The sequence below is a fragment of the Leucoraja erinacea genome, chromosome 2, assembly GCF_028641065.1.
Source record: "Leucoraja erinacea ecotype New England chromosome 2, Leri_hhj_1, whole genome shotgun sequence".
In the NCBI taxonomy this organism is placed as follows: Eukaryota; Metazoa; Chordata; class Chondrichthyes; order Rajiformes; family Rajidae; genus Leucoraja; species Leucoraja erinaceus.
The window spans coordinates 25,517,208-25,540,776 of NC_073378.1; the positions used below are offsets into that span (position 1 = coordinate 25,517,208).

Consider the following 23,569-nt stretch of genomic DNA (forward strand, 5'->3'; position numbering starts at 1 on the left):
TTCTGGACTCCCACAACATCGGGAACATGTTTCCTGCCTCTAGCGTGTCCACGCCCTTAACAATCCTTAACAATCAAAGTGAGGCAGCATCTCTACCGCTGAGTTTCTCCAGCAATCTTTTGCCCACCTTCAGCAGCATTTTGTGTCTGTCTTCAAAATAAGCGGGTTTGTTTGTGCATCTTACTTGCTTGCGATCTGGGGCAAGGTGGGTGCGGGGGGGAGAGGGGGGGTGCAGAGACAGGGGAGCTAGAGCTAGTGCGAGCTAGCTCTGGGTCGTGGCAATGTCGTGTAGCATAGACGCCTCTGGTTGCTATGTAGAGACAGAGCCAATAAGCTGGCCCAGCCGCGCTGAGAGAGAATGCGTGTGGATCTCGCTGGCAGAGACACACACACAGAGACACACGGGGAGGGAGGGAGGGAAGGAGGGGAGCTGTCCGGAGTCCTCAAGGAAGAAAAGGCGACAATGATCCACAAAATCCCGGTAAGGGTGCATCTATCTCTCTATCTATCTATCTAGCTATCTATCTATCTATCTATCTATCTATCTATCTATCTAGCTATCTATCTATCTATCTATCTATCTCCCGTCTTATCATCAGCTTTACCACCAGAGTCAGAACCGATTGCATCGTTCAACTGAAACATGATTTTTTTTCATGTTTAATGCAATTTCTGCACACTTACTTGGCGGGGAGGGATATTCTTACTTGGTGGGGAGGGATATTTTTTCCACCCCCACCACCCCCAGCATGTCAAATCATGCAGGATTTTTTTCAGGATGTGATTTTTCCTCCGCCTTTGCTTGTACAGCCTGTCTTTGTTGTACAGAGAGGAAACTGGAGCTGGGGTTGAATAGCACAAAAGCACTTGATACCACGGCAAAGAGGCTTAACACACAGCCAGCCAGCCCCTGGGTATTTTTCTCCGAGCGCTTTAACAATCCTTATGTAACATTGGCTGACGGGCAGTCGGTAGGTTGGTGTTTACATAGAACTAGTATAAGCACAGGGGGGAAAAAAACAGGCCCTTCGGCCCACAATGTCCGTGCTGTACACGAGGCCAAGTCAAACTAATCCCCTCCGTCTGCATATGGTTCAAAAAAAGATTGAAAGTGCATGGATTTTACTCGAAAAGATAAAAAAGATTTACCTTGCACTAAACGTTATTCCCCTATCATGTATCTGTACACTGCGGATGGCTCGATTGTAATCATGTATTGTCCTTCCGCTGACTGGTTAGCACACAACAAAAGCTTTTCACTGTACCTTGGTAGATGGGTCGATGAACTAATAAACAGGGGCGGCACGGTGGTGCAGCGGGTAGAGTCGCTGCCTCACACCACCAGAGACCCGGGTTCGATCCTGACTACGGGTGCTGTCTGTACGGAGTTTGTACGTTGTCTCCCCGTGACCTGCGTGGGTTTTCTCCGGGTGCTCCAGTTTTCCCCCACCCCCCCCACTCCAATTGATGTCTGTTGTATAATTGGCTTGTTGTAAATGTAAAATGATCCCTGGTGTGTGTAGGATTATATATGGGCCGCGGAACTGGGGGGGCTGGGAGAGGGCTCTTTTTTGGCGAGACATGCTTCACAACCCGAAATTATCCGGCCCGCAGGCGTATTTTTCCTTTCTTCTGAGGACCTCCGACATCCAGAATCTCAGAACAAGCGCACAGTGAGCGCGGCAAACCGTGGCAGAAACCGACTGCCCTCTCCCCTAAACCCTCCCTCCCTCCGCTCAAAGGGCAATCACAGCGCGGTTCACAGTCGAGATATGGGGCAGTGAACATAGAAACATAGAAACATAGAAATTAGGGGCAGGAGTAGGCCATTCGGCCCTTCGAGCCTGCACCGCCATTTAATATGATCATGGCTGATCATCCAACTCAGTATCCCGTACCTGCCTTCTCTCCATACCCCCTGATCCCCTTGGCCACAAGGGCCACATCTAACTCCCTCTTAAATATAGCCAATGAACTGGCCTCAACTACCCTCTGTGGCAGCGAGTTCCAGAGATTCACCACTCTCTGTGTGAAAAAAGTTTTTCTCATCTCGGTTTTAAAGGATTTCCCCCTTATCCTTAAGCTGTGACCCCTTAAGGATAAGGGGGAAATCCTTTAAAACCGAGATGAGAAGAACTTTTTTCACACAGAGAGTGGTGAATCTCTGGAACTCTCTGCCACAGAGGGTAGTTGAACGAAGTGCTGTGATTAGCCACCCAGCAGAAGGGAGGGGGGGAAGGGGAGGGAAGAGAGAGAGAGAGAGAGAGGGGGGGGTGAGGTGGGGATGGGGGATATATTCCCCCCACTTTATGAGTTGGGGTGGTGGCCCATTCACAGTTATCCCCCAGTTATTGGAGGTCGATCAACAACAACAAATACTTCTTGTGCCACCCTCCCCCACACCCACCTCGGTCGCTCCACTCCCTCCCCGGGTACCCCCGAGGCCGATGATCAGTGATCGGTCAGCCCCCCTACTTTCAAAAACGTTCCGCGGCCCCTGGGCGATAGTGTTAATGTGCGGGGATCGCTGGCCGGCACGGACTCGGTGGGCCGAAGGGCCTGTTTTTGCGTTATATCTCTCAACTAAACTAAACTAATGGTAGCATGAAATGAGTTGGCTTAGAAAATTTAAGGAGCTGCATTATAAGATATGATGGTTGACTGTAGACAATAGACAATAGGTGCAGGAGGAGGCCATTCGGCCCTTTGAGCCAGCACCGTTATTCAACACGATCATAGCTGATCATCCACAATTAATAACCCATGCCTGCCTTCTCCCCATACCCACTGATTCCACTAGCCCCTAGAGCTCTATCTAACTCTCTCTTAGATACATCCAGTGAATCGGCCTCCACTGCTTTCTGTGGCAGAGAATTCCACAAATTCACAACTCTAGATGAAAAAGTTTTTAAATGACCTCCCCTTTATCCTTAGACTGAGGCCCCTGGTTCTGGACTCCCCCAACATTGGGAACATTTTACCTGCATCTAGCTTGTCCAGTCCTTTTATAATTTTTTACGTTTCTATAAGATATCCTCTCATCCTTCTAAATTCCAGTGAATACAAGCCTAGTCTTTCAAATCTTTCCTCCTATACAATCTTTCCTCAATTACAGGGAGCAATTGCTGATTGCGGACTGTTTTAGCAATGTTGTAATTTATAATAATCATATATTATTACATGATAGTGATATTAATGGCGGCTCGATGGTGCCAGTGGTAGAGTTGCTGCTTTGCAGCTCCAGAGACCCCAGTTCGATCCTGACTACGGGTGCTTGTCTGTGCGTTCTCCCCGTGACCGCGTGGGTTTTCTCCAGTTTCCTCCCACACCCCAAAGACGTGCAGGTTTGTGGGTTAATTGGCTTCAGTAAAGTTGTGAATTGTTCCCTAGTGTGTGTAGGATAGTGTTAATGTGCAGGGACGTGATGGGCCGAAGGGCCTGTTTCCGCACTGTATCCCTAAACTAAACTAATAAATAAATATAAATAAAATCTGGAGAAGGGTCTCGACCTGAAACGTCACCTAAGGGATAAAGATTAAAGGGTCTGAAGAAGGATCATATTCATTTATTATTGTCACGTGTACCGAGGTACAGTGAAAAGCTTTTTATTGCGTGTTATCCAGTCAGTGGAAAGACAATACATGATTACATTCGAGCCATCCACAGTGTACAGATACAGGATAAAGGGAATAACGTTTAGTGCAGATAGTCCAGTAAAGTCCAATGTAAAATGTCACCTATACATATTCTCCACAGACGCTGCCTGACCCACTGAGTTACTCCAGCACTCTGTGAAACGTCACCCATCCATGTTCTCCAGATATGCTGCCTGACCCGCTGAGTTACTCCAGCACTCTGTGAAACGTCACCTATCCATGTTCTCCAGAGATGCTGCCTGACCCGCTGAGTTACTCCAGCACTTTATGTCCTTTTGTGTATAAACCAGTATCAGCAGTTCTTCGATTGAATTAGTATTAATAGTATAGGTATATAATGATGCAATAATAATTCTTAAAGGTTGTGATAGTTCCTGCCTTAACTACATCTTCCGGCAGCTCGTTCCATACACCCACCACCCTTTGTGTGAAAAAGTTACCCCTCAGATTCCTATTAATTCTTTTCCCCCCTAAAACCTGTGAAAATTCAGTTCATAAGTTGATAATTTCTAGTTACAGAATTAGGCCATTCGGCCCATCGAGCCTACTCCGCCATTCAATCACGGCTGATCGGATGGCAGGCATCATCACGTGTTCACAGTAGGTGGACAAAAATGCTGGAGAAACTCAGCGGGTGAGGCAGCCTCGTGCAACCCTCGCGTATCTCCACCCGCTGAGTTTCTCCGGCATTTTTGTCTGCCTTCGATTTTTCCAGCATCTGCAGTTCTTTCTCAAACGCGATACGGTACAGACAGAGCTCGACCGCGCTTGGCGGATGATTTAGGGTTATGTGTCGCATTTGGCGCCGGGGCCGTAGGTTGCCGACCCCTGCTTTGCACTGTACCTCAGTACATGTCATACAGCGTGGAAACAGGCCCTTCGACCCAACTTGCCCACACCGGCCAACATGTCCCGTCTACACGAGTCCCACCCTGCCTACCTATATAACCAAATAACCATATAACAATTACAGCACGGAAACAGGCCATCTCGGCCCTACATGTCCATGCCGAACAAATTTTTTTTTTCCCCTTAGTCCCAACTGCCTGCACTCATACCATAACCCTCCATTCCCTTCTCATCCATATGCCTATCCAATTTATTTTTAAATGATACCAATGAACCTGCCTCCACCACTTCCACTGGGAGCTCATTCCACCCCGCCACCCACTCTCTGCGTGGAAAAGACTTGCCCACCCCCTCATATTACCCCTATTACCTGATATTACCTGATCTTGGTCCACATCCCTCCAAACCTGTCCTATCCATGTACCTGTCTAACTGTTTCTTCAACGTTGGGATAGTCCCAGCCTCGACTACCTCCTATGGCAGCTCATTCCATACACCCACCACCCTCCGTGACCATAAACTAAAGTGAACCCGGCCTGAGTGAACAAGGGTTTCGTGGTTGTCCTGGAATGAATATAATGAATGGGAAAAGCTAATTGAAAACTCAGAACACACAACCGGGCAAGTATTTGGTGCTTTGTCCGAAAGAAGAGAAGTGGATCTATGAAGTCTTTCAGGATAAACAAATGGAGTGAGTAACCCAGTTTTGTGAGAGAGAGAAAGAGAGAGAGAGACAGAGAGGACTGGGGACATTTGATCATCCGTCAGAATGACTTCTTGCTCCCCACCATTGTTTACTTTGGTAATCCTGTCCCTCATCGAGATTCCAGTTACAGCAATGAGACCGGTCTAGCGTCGCAAATAGCGTAACATGGTACGTGCTCATGTGATTGATAACTGCGGAAATGACTTGCACATCATCTATCTCCCTAACACAGGGCTTGGGGTTTAGTTTAGTTGAGAGATACATAATGGAGACCTCTGCTAAGTCCATAGACAATAGACAATAGGTGCAGGATTAGGCCATTCAGCCCTTCGAGCCAGCACCGCCATCCAATGTGATCATGGCTGATCATCCCCAATTAGTACCCCGCTCCTGCCTTCTCCCCATATCCCCTGACTCCGCTATTTTTAAGAGCCCTATCCAGCTCTCTCTTGAAAGTATCCAGATCCTGCCTCCACCGCCCTCTGAGGCAGAGAATTCCGCAAACTCACCGCTCTCTGTGTGAAAAAGTGTTTCTTCGTCTCTGTTCTAAATGGCTTACTCCTTATTCTTCAACTGTGGCCCCTGGTTCTGGACTCCCCCAACATCGGGAACATGTTTCCTGCCTCTAGCGTCCAAGCCCTTAACAATCTTATATGATGGGGTGACGTGGTACTCCAACTGCTCGAGATAAACTCCAGTAAAGTTTGTTTAGTGATAGTTTGAAGTAGAGGGTAGGAAGGAACTGCAGATGTTGGCTACAAGCCAAAGACAAACACAAAACGCTGGAGTAACTCAGCGGGAGAGGCAGCATCCCTGGAGAGATAAAATGGGTGATTTATCGGGTCGAGACTAGGGTCGCCAACTCTCTCACTCTCAAATCAGGGACAAGAGGTCAAAATCCGGGACAAATTCCCGACGGCAATTCGTTGACCGACTGGGCCGTGACTGGGTGAATGATGAGTTGGCCCCGGGTGCTGGACTGTACACAAAGCCCAGCCGGCGGGGCCAGCTGAGGAGTTTTGGCCCGGTGGCCACGCGACGTCGCTCACACAAAGTCCATCGCCCCGTCCAACTCACGAAGCGATGATCGGCCGTGAGAAGGAGGGGTGGTGGTGGTGTCGGCGGTAAGCGAAGGTCCGAAGGTCGGACAGCTGGCCGGGCTGCCGACCGACCGATGGGGCCACGGGCGAGGAGCTGCTGCTGCTGCTGCTGCACTCCATGGGCTGCACTACATTGGGACAGGTGAGGCGGGGCCGGACGTGGCGCTCCCTTGACTCGAGTAGTAGCGGTCAAATATGGGACAAGGGCGGTCCCGTACGGGACAAACCAATTTCGCCCAATATATGGGATGTCCCAATAGACAATCGGCAATAGGCGCAGGAGTAGGCCATTCCGCCCTTCGAGCCAGTACCGCCATTCAATGTGATCATGGCTGATCATCCCCAATCAGTACCCCGTTCCTGCCTTCTCCCCATATCCCCTGACTCCACTATTTTAAGAGCTCTATCTAGCTCTCTCTTGAAAGTATCCAGAGAACCGGCCTCCACCGCCCTCTGAGGCAAAGAATTCCACAGACTCACAACTCTCTGGGTGAAAAAGTGTTTCCTCGTCTCCGTTCTAAATGGCTTACCCCTTATTCTTAAACTTACCCCTTATTCTTAAACTGTGGCCCCTGGGTCTGGACTCCCCCAACATCGGGAACATGTTTCCTGCCTCTTGCGTGTCCAAACCTTTAATAATCTTATACGTTTCAATAAGATCCCCCCTCTCATCCAGAGTTTAAACTCCGGCTAATACGGGACAGTTGGCAACCCCTAGTCGAGACCCTTCTTTACACTGAAAGTCCGAGCAGAGGGAGACTGGAGATATGGAAGGGTAGGGTGTGAAAAGGACAGATCAAAGCAGAGGAGGGTAAGTAAATGTAGAACGGTTCATTGTTCGCTGAGGGGAAGGTGACAATGAGGCATACAATCAGTAGTCGGAGAACTAGGGTGGGAGAGGGATGTAGCGAGAGGGAAAACAAGGGTTACTTGAAGTGAGAGAAATCAAAAGTTATACCGCTGGGTTGTAAGCTGCTCAAGCGAAATATGAGGTGCTGTTCCTCCAATTTGCGGTGGGCCTCACTCTGATAGTGGAGGAGGCCCAGGACAGAAAGGTCAGTGTGGGAATGGGAGGGTAGATGGGAGATCAGGATCACTCACTTGTTGACTGTTCGGTTGCCTGATAACAGCCGGGAAGAAACTGTGCCTGAATCTGGAGTTTTTGTAGTTTAAGGAGGAACTGCAGATGCTGGAAAATCGAAGGTAGACAAAAAATGCTGGAGAAACTCAGCGGGTGAGGCAGCATCTATGACCCGAAGGAAATGTTTTCCTTCGCTCCGTAGATGCTGCCTCACCCGCTGAGTTTCTCCAGCATTTTTGTCTACCTGAATCTGGAGGTGTGTGTTTTCACACTTCAGTACCTCTTGCCCGATGGGAGAGGGGAGGGGTGGGAGTGGGGGGGGGGGGGGGGGGGGGGGGCAGGGTGAGACTGGTCCTTAAAACCCTCTTGAACACTCTGTCCCCCTCACTCATGGCACCATTCAATACCCCATTGTCTAATCCCACCAGTGTACCTTTTCAAGATCTCACCTCACCTGCCTCTGTCTCATGAGTCTAGAATTAGAATTAGAATTAGAATTAGAATTAGAATTACCTTTATTGTCATTCAGACCCTACGGCCTGAACGAAACTTTGTGCCAGCAGTCATACATACAATAATACAATAATAAACACAAATTAACATCCACCACAGTGAGTCCTCCAAGCACCTCCTCACTGTGGTGGAGGCAAAAATCTTAGGGCTGCAGTCTCTTCCCTCCTCTTCTCCCTCTGCGCTGAGGCGACACCCCACCGGGCGATCCTGCAACTCACCGAACCCCGCAAACGGGCCTGCTCAAACACCGCGGCCCGGGGCGGACGCAGCCGCTGGCCCGCGGCTGAACCCCGGACTCAGGTCACCGCCGCCAGAACGCCGTCCCAGCCACCGGAGCACCGTTCCAGCCCCGAGCCGGATCGCCCTCACGTGAGTGCTGTTCCTCCCTCAAGGTGGGCCGCTCCGACGGGAGCGCCACAGCCCCTCACGGGAGAGTCTCAGCCCCGCGCCAGGCCGCCCTCACAGGAGCGTCACAGCCCCCCACGGGAGCGCCGTTCCAGCCCCGAGCTGGGCCGCCCTCACGGGAGCGAGCCCAGGGCAAGTTCTGACTGGCTCTGCCTCTGGAGTCTCGAGGTCGCCAGCTCCGCCATTAGGCCTCAGCGCAGACGGAGGCAGAGAAGGGGGATACGACAAAAAAGTCGCATTCCCCCGAAGGGAGAGACAGCAAGCCCCGTTTCAACCCCCCCCCCAAATAAAACCAACCTAAAAACCAAAAACTTAACTAGACAAACTGAAAAAAACAACACAAAAATGTAAAAACAAACGGACTACAGACGAGCCGCAGCCGTTCACCAGCACCGCCACTTCCAGAATAACCCAACGAACCATGCGGTATTTATTGCTGAGAGTCCCTCTGGCAACACGTCATCGAGCATGGAAACAGGTCCTTCAGCCCATCTTGCCCATGCTGGCCAAAGAGCCCCATCTAAGCTGGTCCCATCTGCCTGCATTTGAACCATATCCATCGAAGCATTTCCCTACGTCGGCGAGACCAAGTGCAGGCTCGGCGATCGTTTCGCTGAACGCCTCCGCTCAGTCCGCCGTAACCAACCTGATCTCCCAGTGGCTCAGCACTTCAACTCCCCCCCCAATTCCCAATCTGACCTTTCTGTCCTGGGCCTCCTCTATGGCCACAGTGAGACCCAGCGCAAATTGGAGGAGCAGCACCTCATATTTTGTTTGCGTAGTTTACACCCCAGCGGTATGAACATTGACTTCTCTAACTTCAGATAGCCTTGGCTATCTCTCCATCCCCTCCCCCTTCCCAGTTCTCCCACTAGTCCCACTGTCTCCGCTCACTTTCTTTCTTTGTCCCGCCCCCTCCCCTGACAGTCTGAAGAAGGGTCTCGACCCGAAACGTCACCTATTCCTTCTCTCCAGCGATGCTGCCTCACCCGCTGAGTTACTCCAGCACTTTGTGTCTATCTTACATCTAAACATTTCCTGTCCATGTATACCTGTCGATGTACCTGTCCAAGTGTCTTTTGAATGTTGTTATGGTAAATGCTGTTGAGCGAAACAAAATGTTCTGTCAGAAGTGCATAAGATAAAGGAGCAGAATGAGGCCATTCGGAACATCGAGTCTACTCCGCCATTCAATCATGGCTGATCTATCTCTCCCTCTCAACCCCATTCTCCTGCCTTCTCCCCATAACCCCCGACACCCGTACTAATCAAGAATCTATCTACCTCTGACTTAAAAATATCCACCGATTTGGCCTCCACGACCGAGTCAGCTGTGGCTAAGAATTCCACAGATTCACCACCCCCTGATTAAATAAATTCCTCCTCATCTCCTTTGTATAGATACGTCCTTTTAATCTGAGGCTGTGCCCTCTGGTCCTAGACTCTCCCACCAGTGGAAACACCCTCTCTGCATCCACTCTATCCAGGCCTTTTACTATTCGGTAAGTTTCAATGAGTTACCCCCTCATCCTTCTAAACTCCAGCGAGTACAGGCCCAGTGCCGTCAAATTCTCATCATACGTTAACCACTCATTCCTGGGATCATTCTCGTAAACCTCCTCTGGACCCTCTCCAGAGCCGGCACATCCTTCCTCAGATATGGGGCCCATGTTGAAGGCTGGGAAGGAGGAACTTCATTGAAACTTACCGAACAGTGAAAGGCCTGGAGGTGGTGGATGTGGAAAGGATGTTTCCACTAATGGGGGTGTCTAGGACCAGAGGGTATCAGGGGTTACAGGGAGAAGACAGGAGAATGGGGTTGAGAGCAAAAGATAGATTAGCCATGATTGACTGGTGGAGTACAAACTCCGTACAGACAGCACCTGTAGTCAGGATTGAAGTCGAGTCTCTGGTGCTGTAAGGCATAGACTCTACTGCTGCGCCATTGTGCCGCCTATAAGCAAATTTAAAACTAAAGCAAAATAATATAGGATTTGGAAATCTTTTTCCATATCAGCGGTAGAGTTGCTGCCTCACAGCGCCAGAGACCCAGGTTCGATCCTGAATACCGGCCCCGTCTGTACTGAATTTGTACGTTCTCCCCGTGACCTGCGTGGGTTTTCTCCGGGTGCTCCGGTTTCCTCCCACACTCCGTGCAGGATTGTAGGTTAATTGGCTTGGGAAAAATGAAAAAACTGTCCCTAGTGTGTGTGTGTGTGTGTGTGTGTGTAGGATAGTATTAGTGTGCGGGGTGATCGCTGGTCGGCGTGGACTCGGTGGGCCGAAGGGCCTGTTTCCGCGCTGTATCACTAAAGTCTATCGTAAAGTGAGAGGAAGGTGTGTGTGTGTGTGCACTCTAGTGATGGGGGTGGGGCGCAGAAACGGGAGCGGGAAACTCGATAACTTGTGGCCTATAAAAAAATACATAATTGATGATCATTTTATTTCACAGGGGAAAACAATGACTTCACTATTGGACTATTTACTATAACGTAAGATGAGCGCCTGATGGCACTGGGCCTGTACTCGCTGGAGTTTAGATGGAAGTTTAATTGAGGCTTACCAAATAGTGAAAGGCCTGGATTGAATGGATGTGGAGAGGATGTTTCCACTAGTGGGAGAGTCTAGGACCAGAGGCCACAGCCTCAGAATTAAAGGATGTTCCTTTAGAAAGGAGATGAGGAGGAATTTATTCAGTCAGAGGATGGTTAGTGAATCTGTGGAATTCATTGCCACAGACGGCTGTGGAGGCCAAGTCAGTGGATATTTCAAAGGTGGAGATTGACTGATTCTTGATTGGTGTCAGGGGTTATGGAGAATGGTGTTAGGAGGGAGAGATAGATCAGCCGTGATCGAATGGCGGAGTAGACTTGATGGGCCGAATGGCCGAATTCTGCTCCTTTTCACTTATGACCTTATGAGATCCCGTTGGCTTTAGAGGACCGAGGTTATTGAATGAATGAATAAGTTTATTGGCCAAGTATTCACATACAAGGAATTTGCCTTGGTGCTCCGCCCGCAAGTGACAACATGACATACAGTGACAGTTAGGAATGACTCATAAAACATTAAACATTAATAATAAAACATTATTGATTAAACATGTAAAATACCAGAGCAAAAGGAGGCTGCAGATTTTTGGCTATTGATTAGAGCTACTACTCGTGGAAAAAAGCTGTTTTTATGTCTGGCTGTGGCAGCTTTGACAGTCCGGAGTCACCTTCCAGAGTTCAAAGAGTTTTTGGCCAGGGTGAGAGGGTTTGAAGCTGATGTTGATGAAGAGCAAACAGGTTAATAGATGCTGTATCATGTGGCAGCAATTTCCTCCTAAGCCTGATAAATAAAACATATCTCGTGATATGATAACAGCCGGTCGGTCATCTATACACACTGGGTTTGTACAGATGAGATCATCTAACCTATAACGTGACATCATCCACCTTGCTCGTATGTCCTTTAGAATTCTTTCTCCTTCTGCAGAGCATCGATAGGATCGTGAATCTGTCCAGGTCTTGAGTAGAGAGGTTGGAACGTCACGGAGTCATGGAGTGATACAGTGTGGAAACAGGCCCTTCAGCCCAACATGCCCACACCGGCCAACAATGTTCCGGTTACACTAGTCCCACCTGCATGCGTTTGGTCCATATCCCTCCAAACCTGTCCTATCCAAGTGTTCCTTAAACTTTGGGATAGTCCCAGCCTCAACTACCTCCTCCGGCAGCTCGTTCCATACACCCACCACCCTTTGTGTGAAAAAGTCACCCCTCAGATTCCTATTAAATCTTTTCCCCTCCACCTTGAACCCATGTCCTCTGGTCCTCGATTGCCCTACTCTGGGCAAGAGACTCTGTGCATCTACCCGATCTGTTCCTCTCATGATTTTGTACACCTCCATAAGATCACCCCTCATCCTCCTGCGCTCCAAGGAATAGAGCTAGCGTGCTTAACCTTTCCTTATAGCTCAGGTCCTGGCAACATCCTCTGTATCCTTTCCAGTTTCACGACAACTTTCTTGTAACATGGTGCCCAGAACTGAACACAATATTCTAAATGCAGTCTCACCAACGTCTTATATAACTGCAGCATGGCCTCCCAACTTCTATACTCAATACTCTGATGAATGTTCCAAAGTGCCAAAAGCCTTTTTGACCACCTTATCTACCTGCGACTCGACCTTCAAGGAACCGTGCACCTGTACTCCTAGATCCCTCTGCTCTACAACACTTCCCAGAGGCCGACCATTCACTGTGTGGGTCCTGCCCATGTTAGACTTCCCATAAATGTCACGCTACAGTTCTATAAGATGCTGGTGAGGCCACATTTAGAGTACTGGCCTCTTAGGGCGGCCCGCTGGCGCAGCGGTAGAGTTGCTGCCTTACAGCGCAGGTACCATCCTGACGACGGGTGCTGCCTGTACGGAGTTTGCACGTTCTCCCTGTGACTGGGTGCTCCAGTTTCCTCCCACATCCCAAAGACGCGTGTGTTTGCAGGTCGATTCTGTAAGTTGCCACTTGAATGTGGGATAGAGCTAGTCTACTGGTGCTTGATGGTTGGCTTGGACTTTTCCGCACTCTAAACAAAACCAAAAAAACTAACCTAAAGTATTGTGTTCAGTTCTGGGCGCCATGTTATAAGAAAGATGTTGTCAAGTTGGAAAGGGCGCAGAGATGATTTACGAGGATGGTGCCAGAACTCGAGGGCCTGAGCTACAGGGAGACGTTGAGCAGGCTGGGTCTCTATTCCTTGGAGCGCAGGAGAATGAGGGATAATCTTATAGAGGTGTACAAAATCATAACCATATAACATATAACCATATAACAATTACAGCACTGAAACAGGCCATCTCGACCCTTCTAGTCCGTGCCGAACACATAATCTCCCCTAGTCCCATATACCTGCGCTCAGACCATAACCCTCCATTCCCTTCCCATCCATATAACTATCCAATTTATTTTTAAATGATAAAAACGAACCTGCCTCCACCACCTTCACTGGAAGCTCATTCCACACCACTACCACTCTCTGATAAAGAAGTTCCCCCTCATGGGTCCCTCTATGTTCCTTGTTTGAATCTTCCCGCAGGAGAAAATCCACGAACTCTGTCTATATCATTTTAAAAACCTCTATAGTCCCCCCCCTTACCTTCTGCGTCCAAAGAATAAAGCCCTAAAATCATGAGAGGGATAGATCGGGTAGATGCACAGAGTCTCTTGCCCAGAGTAGGGAGAATCGAGAACCAGAGGACATAGGTTTAAGGTGAAAGGGAAAATATTTAATAGGGATCTGAGGGGTGAATTTTTCACGCAAAGGCTGGTGGGTGTATGGAACGAGCTGCAGGAGGAGGTAGTTGAGGCTGGGACTATCCCAACGTTTAGACAACAGTTAGACAGGTACGTGGATAGGACAGGCTTGGAGGGATATGGACCAAACGCAGGCAGGTGGGACTAGTGTAGCTGGGACCTGTTGGCCGGTGCCGGCAAGTTGGGCCGAAGGGTCTGTTTCCGCACTGTGTCACTCTCTAACTATGCATGCTAACCATGATCACACTCAAGCCAATCATAGTGAACTGATACATGATAATCGGCATGGATGAGTTGAGTTTTAATTTAGTTTATTGTCACGTGTACTGAGGTACAGTGAAAAGCTTTTGTTGCGCGCTAACCAGTCAGCGGAAAGACAATACACGATTACAATCGATCCGTCCACAATGTGCAGAGGCATGATGAAGTGAATAATGTTTAGTGCAAGGTAAAGTCCAGTAAAGTCCGATTAAAGATAGTCCAAGGGTCTGCAATGAGGTAGATAGTAGTCCAGGACTGCTCCCCATTTGTAGGTCAGATGGTCCAGTTGCCTGATAGCAGCTGCCAGTTGGGCCGAAGGGCCTTTTGCCATGCTATATAACTCCATGACTGCAAATGACAATGAATTTGGCCAATTACCCATCATCCCCCTTAACACTGCCGTTGCCCAGCGAGTTCCTATCATCTGATTCACTGCAACCTGTCACTTTGGAACCACCTTCAAAGGGCACCAATTATTCTAACAGCAGCTCTCAATAAGTTCAACGTTAGACAGTTAGCGGCAAGTTGACGCAGCGGTAGAGTCGCTGCCTCACATAGAAACATAGAAAATAGGTGCAGGAGTAGGCCATTCGGCCCTTCGAGCCTGCACCGCCATTCAATATGATCATGGCTGATCATCCAACTCAGTATCCTGTACCTGCCTTCTCTCCATACCCCCTGATCCCTTTAGCCACAAGGACCACATCTAACTCCCTCTTGAATATAGCCAATGAACTGGCCTCAACTACCTTCTGTGGCAGAGAATTCCAGAGATTCACCACTCTCTGTGTGAAAAAAGTTTTTCTCATCTCGGTCCTAAAATATTTCCCCTTTATCCTTAAACTGTGACCCCTTGTTCTGGGCTTCCCCAACATCGGGAACAATCTTCCTGCATCTAGCTTGTCCAACCCCTCACAGCACCAGAGACCCGGGTTCCATCCTGACCACGGGTGCTGTCTGTGCGGAGTTTGCACGTTCTCCCCGTGACCTGCATGGATTTCCTCCCATGCTCCGATGGCGTGCAGGTTTGCAGGTTAACTGGCTTGGTGCAAATGTAAAAATTGTTCCCCGGTGCGTGTAGTAGGGTAGTGCCAGTGTGCGGGGATCGCTGGTCGGCGCGGACTCGGTGGGCCGAATTTGGCCAATGTCCAACAGTACCCCATAACACTAACCTTCACCAGCGAGTCGATACAAGCTAAATCGCTGTAACCTGTCACCTTTGTGCTATATTCAAGCCACACTGATTATTCCACAGTTAAGTGAACAACGGCTTTTAATAAGTTTAGCGTAAGACTCGCTGGAATGACGCAGGGGGACAAGGGGCTCCTTGTGTAGATGGTCTAAGATGCCTTTGGGAACTGCTCCAGGTTTTACAACAGTCCAGTCCAAGCCTGGGATTAACTTGCACAAGGCAGTCCTTTCTGCCAAGATCACGTGGATCCGAAAAGCTTTTCCATTCCACGTCCATCACTGACACTTAACACTGGGCTTTGGTAAAGACTTGAATGTCTTATAGACAATAGACAATAGGTGTAGGAGTAGGCCATTCAGCCCCTTGAGCCAGCACCGCCATTCACAGTGATCATGGCTTATCATCCCCAATCAGTACCCCGTTCCTGCCTTCTCCCCATAACCCCGCTATTTTTAAGAGCCCTATCTAACTCTCTGGGTGAAAATGTTTTTCCTAACCTCCGTTCTAAATGGCTTACCCCTTATTCTTAAACTGTGGCCCCTGGTTCTGGACTCTCCCAACATCGGGAACATGTTTCCTGCCTCTAGCGCATCCAAACCCTTAACATTCTTATATGTTTCAATAAGATTGCCTCTCATCCTTCTAAATTCCAGAGTGTACAAGCCCAGCAGTTCCATTCTCTCAGCATATGACAGTCCCGCCATCCCAGGAATTAACCTTGTAAACCTACGCTGCACTCCCTCAAAAGAAAGAATGTCCTTCCTCAAATTAGGGGACCAAAACTGCAGACACAATACTCCAGCTGTGGTCTCACTAGGGTTTAGTACAACTGCAGAACGACCTCTTTGCTCCTATATTTGATTCCTCTTGTTATAAAGGCCAACATGCCATTTGCTTTCTTCACTGCCTGCTGTACCTGCATGCTTACTTTCATAGACTGACGTACAAGGACTCCCAGATCCCGTTGTACTTCCCCTTTTCCCAACTTGACACCATTTAGATAGTAATCTGCCTTCCTGTTTTTGATACCAAAGTGGATAACTTCACATTTACCCACATTAAACTTCATCTGCCATGCATCTGCCCACTCCCCCAACCTGTCCAAGTCACAATGAATTTCTTTCTTACAGCAGCATAACAGGTTTGCAAACACAGCATTCATAATTAACATAATCACATGATGAATGAAAAAAATAGTTCAATGCATTAAATATTCAAAAAATATATTCTTAGTTCAAAACAAAAGCACAAAGTCCTAAATGCAAGCAAGAGGGTTCGTGATTTCAGAGCCCATTTGGAGGTTGTAGAGTTTAATAGCCTGATGGTTGCAGGGAAGAAGCTGTTCCTGAACCTGGACGTTACAGTTTTCAGGCTCCTGTACCTTCTTCCCGCTTGTGTTAAGAAGGAATGACCGGGGTGGGACAAGTCTAGCATTATGTTTGTGATCAAGTCTGTGAGTATGAGAAGCGTCTCGACCTGAAACGTCACCCAGGTTTACAAGGTTAATTCCCGGGATGGCGGGACTGTCATACGCTGAGAGAATGGTGTGGCTGGGCTTGTACGCTTTGGAGTTTAGAAGGATGAGAGGGAATCTTATTGAAACGTATAAGATTATTAAGTTGGACACCATAGAGGCAGGAAACAAGTTCCCGATGTTGTGGGGAGTCCAGAACCAGGGGCCAGTTTAAGAATAAGGAGTAAGCCATTTAGAACGGAGACGAGGAAACACTTTTTCCCCACAGAGAGTTGTGAGTCTTGGAATTCTCTGCCCCTGAGGGTGGTGGAGGCAGGTTCTCTGGATGCTTTCAACAGAGAGCTAGATAGGGCTTTTAAAGATGGTGGAGTCAGGGGATATGGGGAGAAGGCAGGAACGGTGTACTGATTGTGGATAATTAGCCATAAGCATAAGGTCTACTCCATGATTGTGTCGGCTGCTTTTCCCGAGGCAGCGTGAAGTGTAGATGGAGTCGACGGTGGGAAGTCTGGTCTGTGTGATGAACAGGTCTACATCTGCAACAGGGCTGTTCCCAAACCAAGCTGTTGTGATGCAACCTGACAAGAACGCATCTGTAGAAGTTTGTATTGAATGAATGAATGAATTAATGAATAAGTTTATTGGCCAGGTATTCACATACAAGGAATTTGCCTTGGTGCTCCGCCCACAAGTGACAACATGACATACAGTGATATGTTTGTATTTATCGTCTTAGTAGGACAATTTCTAGCATCTACAGACAAGACAGCCAGTTAAGTCAAACATAAAGTGCTGGAGTAACTCAGCGGGTCAGGCAGCATCTGTGGAGGGAAAGGGCAGGTGATGATTCGGGTCGGGATCCTTCTTAGTTGCTTAATCAAGTAAGAGTTGCACTGGAACTCAAGTTGACTGAAGGTTACCGTTAACATATTTAAAGATTTACGAGGATGTTAACAAGACTCGAGGGCCTGAGCTACAGGGTGAAAGCCACATTTAGAGTATTGTATTCAATAGACAATAGGTGCAGGAGTGGGCCATTTGGCCCTACGAGCCTGCACCGCCATTCAATATGATCATGGCTGATCATCCAACTCAGTATCCTGTACCTGCCTTCTCTCCATACCCCCTGATCCCCTTAGCCACAAGGGCCACATCTAACTCCCTCTTAAATATAGCCAATGAACTGGCCTCAACTACCTTCTGCGGGAGAGAATTCCAGAGATTCACCACTCTCTGTGTGAAAAAAGTTTTCCTCATCTTGGTCCTAAAAGTTTTCCCCTTATCCTTAAACTGTGACCCCTTGTTCTGGACTTCCCCAACAACGGGAACAATCTTCCTGCATCTAGCCTGTCCATCCCCTTATGAATTTTGTAAGTTTCTATAAGATCCCCCCTCAATCTTCTAAATTCTAGCAAGTACAAACCGAGTCTATCCAGTCTTTCTTCATATGAAAGTCCTGAAATCCCAGGAATCAGTCTGGTGAACCTTCTCTGTACTCCCTCTATGGCAAGAATGTCTTTCCTCAGATTAGGCGACCAAAACTGTACGCAATACTCCAGGTGTGGTCTCACCAAGACCCTGTACAACTGCAGTAGAACCTCCCTGCTCCTATGCTCAAATCCTTTTGCTATGAATGCTAACATACCATTCGCCTTCTTCACTGCCTGCTGCACCTGCATGCCTACTTTCAATGACTGGTGTACCATGACACCCAGGTCTCGTTGGATCTCCCCCTTTCCTAATCGGCCACCATTCAAATAATAATCTACTTTCCTGTTTTTGCCACCAAAGTGGATAACCTCACATTTATCCACATTATACTGCATCTGCCATGCATTTGCCCACTCACCCAGCCTATCCAAGTCACCTTGCAGCCTCCTAGCATCCTCCTCACAGCTAACACTGCCCCCCAGCTTCGTGTCATCCGCAAACTTGGAGATGTTGCATTCAATTCCCTCGTCCAAATCATTAATATATATCGTAAATAGCTGGGGTCCCAGAACTGAGCCTTGCGGTACCCCACTAGTCACTGCCTGCCATTGTGAAAAGGACCCATTTACTCCTACTCTTTGCTTCCTGTCTGCCAGCCAGTTCTCTATCCACATCAATACTGAACCCCTAATACCGTGTGCTTTAAGTTTGTATACTAATCTCTTATGTGGGACCTTGTCGAAAGCCTTCTGAAAGTCTAGATATACACATCCACTGGTTCTCCCTTATCCACTCTACTAGTTACATCCTCGAAAAATTCTATAAGATTCTATAAGATTCGTCGGACATGATTTACCCTTCATAAATCCATGCTGACTTTGTCCAATGATTTCACCACTTTCCTAATGTGCTGCTATCCCATCTTTAATAACTGATTCTAGCAGTTTCCCCACTACCGACGTTAGACTAACTGGTCTGCAATTTCCCGTTTTCTCTCTCGCTCCCTTTTTAAAAAGTGGTGTTACATTAGCTACCCTCCAATCCTCAGGAACTACTCCAGAATCTAAAGGGTTTTGAAAAATTATCACTAATGCATCCACTATTTCTGGGGCTACTTCCTTAAGTACTCTGGGATGCAGCCTATCTGGCCCTGGGGATTTATCGGCCTTTAATCCATTCAATTTACCTAACACCACTTCCCGGCTAACCTGGATTTCACTCAATTCCTCCAACTCCTTTGACCCGCGGTCCCCTGCTATTTCCGGCAGATTATTTATGTCTTCCTTAGTGAAGACAGAACCAACATAGTTATTCAATTGGTCTGCCATATCCTTGTTCCCCATGATCAATTCACCTGTTTCTGACTGCAAAGGACCTACATTTGTTTTAACTAATCTTTTTCTCTTCACATATCTATAAAAACTTTTGCAGTCAGTTTTTATGTTCCCTGCAGTTTTCTTTCATAATCTATTTTCCTTTTCCTAATTAAGCCCTTTGTCCTCCTCTGCTGGTCTCTGAATTTCTCCCAGTCCTCTGATAGGCTGCTTTTTCTGGCTAATTTGTACGCTTCATCTTTTGTTTTGATACTATCCCTGATTTCCCTTGTTATCCACGGATGCACTACCTTCCTTGATTTATTTTTTTGCCAAACTGGGGTGAACAATTATCGTAGTTCATCCATGCAGTCTTTAAATGCCTTCCATTGCATATCCACCGTCAACCCATTAAGAATCAATCGCCAGTCTATCTTGGCCAATTCACGTCTCATACCCTCAAAGTTACCTTTCTTTAAGTTCAGGACCCTTGTTTCTGAATTAACGATGTCACTCTCCATCCTAATGAAGAACTCAACCATATTATGGTCACTCTTGCCCAAGGGGCCACGCACAACAAGACTGCTAACTAACCCTTCCTCATTACTCAATACCCAGTCTAGAATAGCCTGCTCTCTCGTTGGTTCCTCTACATTTTGGTTTAGAAAACTATCCCTCATACATTCCAAGAAATCCTCTTCCTCAGCACCCTTGCCAATTTGATTCACCCAATATGTAGATTGAAGTCACCCATTATAACTGTTTTACCTTTGTTGCACGCATTTCTAATTTCCTGTTTGATGCCATCCCCAACTCCACTACTACTGTTAGGTGGCCTGTACACAACTCCCACTAGCGTTTTTCGCAGCTCTACCCATCTCAATTCCACATCCTCAAAGCTAATGTTCTTCCTTTCTATTGCGTTAATCTGCTCTCTAACCAGCAACGCTACCCCACCTCCTTTCCCTTTCTGTCTATCCCTCCTGAATATTGAATATCCCTGGATGTTCAGCTCCCAGCCTTGGTCACCCTGGAGCCATGTCTCCGTGATCCCAACTATATCATAGTCATTAATAGCTATCTGCACATTCAACTCATCCACCTTATTACGAATGCTCCTTGCATTGAGACACAAAGCCTTCAGGCTTGTTTTTACAACACTCTTACCTCTTATACTATTAAGCTGAAAAGTGGCTCTTTTTGATTTTTGCCCTGGATTTGCCGGTCTGCCACTTTTACTTTTCACCTTGCTACCTATTGCTTCTACCCTCATTTTACACCCCTCTGTCTCTACGCTCACACGTTTAAGAAACCCTTTCCCTTTAACTCCATCCTCCACTATCCCATTCGACACCCCACCCCCCTTATTCAGTTTAAAACCACCCGTGTAGCAGTGGCAAACCTGCCTGCCAGAATGCTGGTCCCACACCTGTTAAGATGTAATCCGTCCCTTTTGTACAGTTCCTCCTTACCCCAAAACAGATCCCAGTGATCTAAGAATCTAAATCCCTGCCCCGTGCACCAGTTCCTCAGCCACATGTTCAGGTCCCGTATCTCCCTGTTCCTGCTCTCATCAGCACGGGGAACTGGAAGCAAACAGGAAATAACAACCCTGGAGGTCCTGCTTTTCAGCATTTTTCCGAGCTCTCTAAAGTCAAGCTGCAGAATATTCATCCCCTTCATTCTGACATCGTTTGTGCTGACATGCACTACCACTTCCGGCTGTTCACCTTCGCCCTTGAGGATTTTCTGCACTCTGTCCGTGACATCCTGAATCCTGGCACCTGGAAGGCAGCACACCATCCTCGCATCCCGTCTGTTTCCTCGTCTCCGTTCTAAATGGCTTACTCCTTATTCTTAAAATTCAGTTCTGGGCACCATGTTATAGGAAAGATGTTGTCGAGCTGGAAAGGGTACAGAGCAGATTTACCAGGATGTTACCAGGACTAGAGCATCTGAGCTACAGGGTTGAGTAGGCTGGGTCTCTATTCCTTGGAGCGCAGGAGGATGAGGGGTAATCTTATAGAGGTGTACAAAATCATAAGATCGGGAAAGTGCACAGTGTTTTACCTAGGGTAGGGGAATCGAGAACCAGAAGACATGGGTTTAAGGTGAGGGGGGAAAGATTTAGTAGAAATCTGAGTGGTAACTTTATCACATAGAGGGTGGTGGGTGTATGGAACAAGCTGGTAGTTGAGGCAGGGGCTATTGCGACATTTAAGAAACATTTCGACAGGTACATGGATAGGACAGGTTTGGAGGGATATGGACCAAACGTGGGCAGGTGGGACTAGTGTAGATGAGACATGTTGGTAGGTGTGGTCAAGTTGGGCCTGTTTCCACACTGTATCACTCGATGACTCTTTGTGGTCATAATTAACAGTTAAGTCTGTATATTTCGGCTTGAAATTTGATTTCATGAAATGTTGTAAATATTTCTTCCAGGACCATATCCAAAGCTTAGACAAACATGTGAATTCCTTTGTGGACTACATGTTCGGTGAACGAGGTAAGTCCGTGTCTATCGGGATGAGTTCTGGCTGTGTACAGGAGACCTGGTATATCACTTGGAGATAAAACCATCAGTTCTAGGAGCAGGATTAGACCATTCGGCCCATCCAGTCCGCTCCATCATTCAATCAGCCTGTGGAATTCTCTGCCTCAGAGGGCGGTGGAGGCCGGTTCCCTGGATACTTTCAAGAGAGAGCTAGATAGGGCTCTTAAAAATAGCGGAGTCAGGGGATCTGGGGACAAGGTAGGAACGGGGTACTGATTGTGGATGGCGGTGCTGGCTCGAAGGGACGAATGACCTACTCCTGCACCTATTGTCTATTAGCATGGCTGATCTATTTTTCCATCAACCCCATTCTCCTGCCTTCTCCCCATCACCCCTGACACCCTTATTAATCAAGAATCTATCTATCTGCCTTAAAATGGATGTGGAGAGGATGTTTCCACGAGTGGGAGAGTCTAGGACTAGAGGTCACAGCCTCAGAATTAAAGGGTGTTCTTTTAATAATAATAATAATAATAATAATTTTATTTATAGAGCACTTTAAAAAAAAACATAGCTGCAACAAAGTGCTGTACATCACTAATCATTGACAAAAAAGTTAATACACACCAAAAATAACAATCAAAAGAAATAGTAGGAAAAGACATGTAAAATAAAGAAACATCAAAAACACCACAAACAGAAGCAACGTCTCAGGCATGGTCAAAAGCCAGGGAGTACCAATGTGTTTTAACACTGGATTTGAAGATGGACAGTGAGGGGGCCTGTCTGATGTGCAACGGCAGGGTGTTCCAGAGTGCCGGAGCAGCAACAGAGAAGGCTCTATCCCCTCTGAGCCTCCGACTAGACCTCGGTACCTCCAGGAGCAGCTGACCAGCTGACCTGAGGGACCGGGCAGGAGCGTATGGGTGGAGCAGCTCAGAGAGGTAAGGCGGGGCGAGCCCATTCAGAGATTTAAAAACAAATAACAGTATCAGTATTTTGGGAAGGAGACGAGGAGGAATTTGTTTGTGGTGAATCTGTGGAATTCTTAGCTACAGAAGGCTGTGGAGGCCAAGTCAGTGGACATATTTAAGACAGAGATAGATAGATTCTTGATTAGTACGGGTGTCAGGGGTTATGGGGAGAAGGCAGGAGAATGGGGGTTAGGAGGGAGAAATAGATCAGCCGTGAATGAATGGCGGAGCAGACTTGATGGGCCGAACGGCCCAATCTATTATCACTATGATCTTATGATAAATACTTCAGTTTAGTTTAGAGATACAGCGCGCTAACAGGCCCTTCGGCCCACCGAGTCCACGCCGATCAGCGATCCCCGCACATTTACTCCACACTACACATCTGTTGATGTGGAGAGGATGTTTCCACTGGTGAGAGAGTCTAGGACCAGAGGGCGCAGCCTCGGAATAAAAGGACGTTCATTTAGAAAGATGATGGGGAATTTCTATTGTCAGAGGGTGGTGAATCTGTGGAATTCATTGCCACAGACGGCTGTGGAGGCCAAGTCATTGGGTATTTTTACCAAGTCATTGGATATTTTTAAGGCAGAGATAGATAGATTCTTGATTAGGGCGGGTGTCAGGGGTTATGGGGAGAAGGCAGGAGAATGGGGTTGAGAGAGAGAGATAGATCAGCCATAATTGAATGGCGGAGTAGACTTGATGGGCCGAATGGCCTAATTCTACACCTATCCCTTATGACCTTATGATCTTAATGTGTAGGAAAGTACTGCAGATGCTGGTTTATGACAAATATAGACATAACATGCTGGAG

General features: G+C 47.6%; 1 protein-coding gene across 1 annotated transcript in view; it reads left to right on the forward strand.

Annotated features, from left to right (window-relative positions):
• Positions 1-382: 382 nt before the first annotated feature.
• Positions 383-23,569, forward strand: part of elovl2 (ELOVL fatty acid elongase 2) — a 36,976-nt gene continuing 13,789 nt past the window's right edge. Inside the window, exons 1-2 of the mRNA XM_055653377.1 lie at positions 383-481; positions 21,727-21,790. Of these exons, the coding sequence (XP_055509352.1) occupies positions 464-481; positions 21,727-21,790 (82 nt within the window). The 5' untranslated portion in view covers positions 383-463. The remainder of the gene's footprint in view (positions 482-21,726; positions 21,791-23,569) is intronic.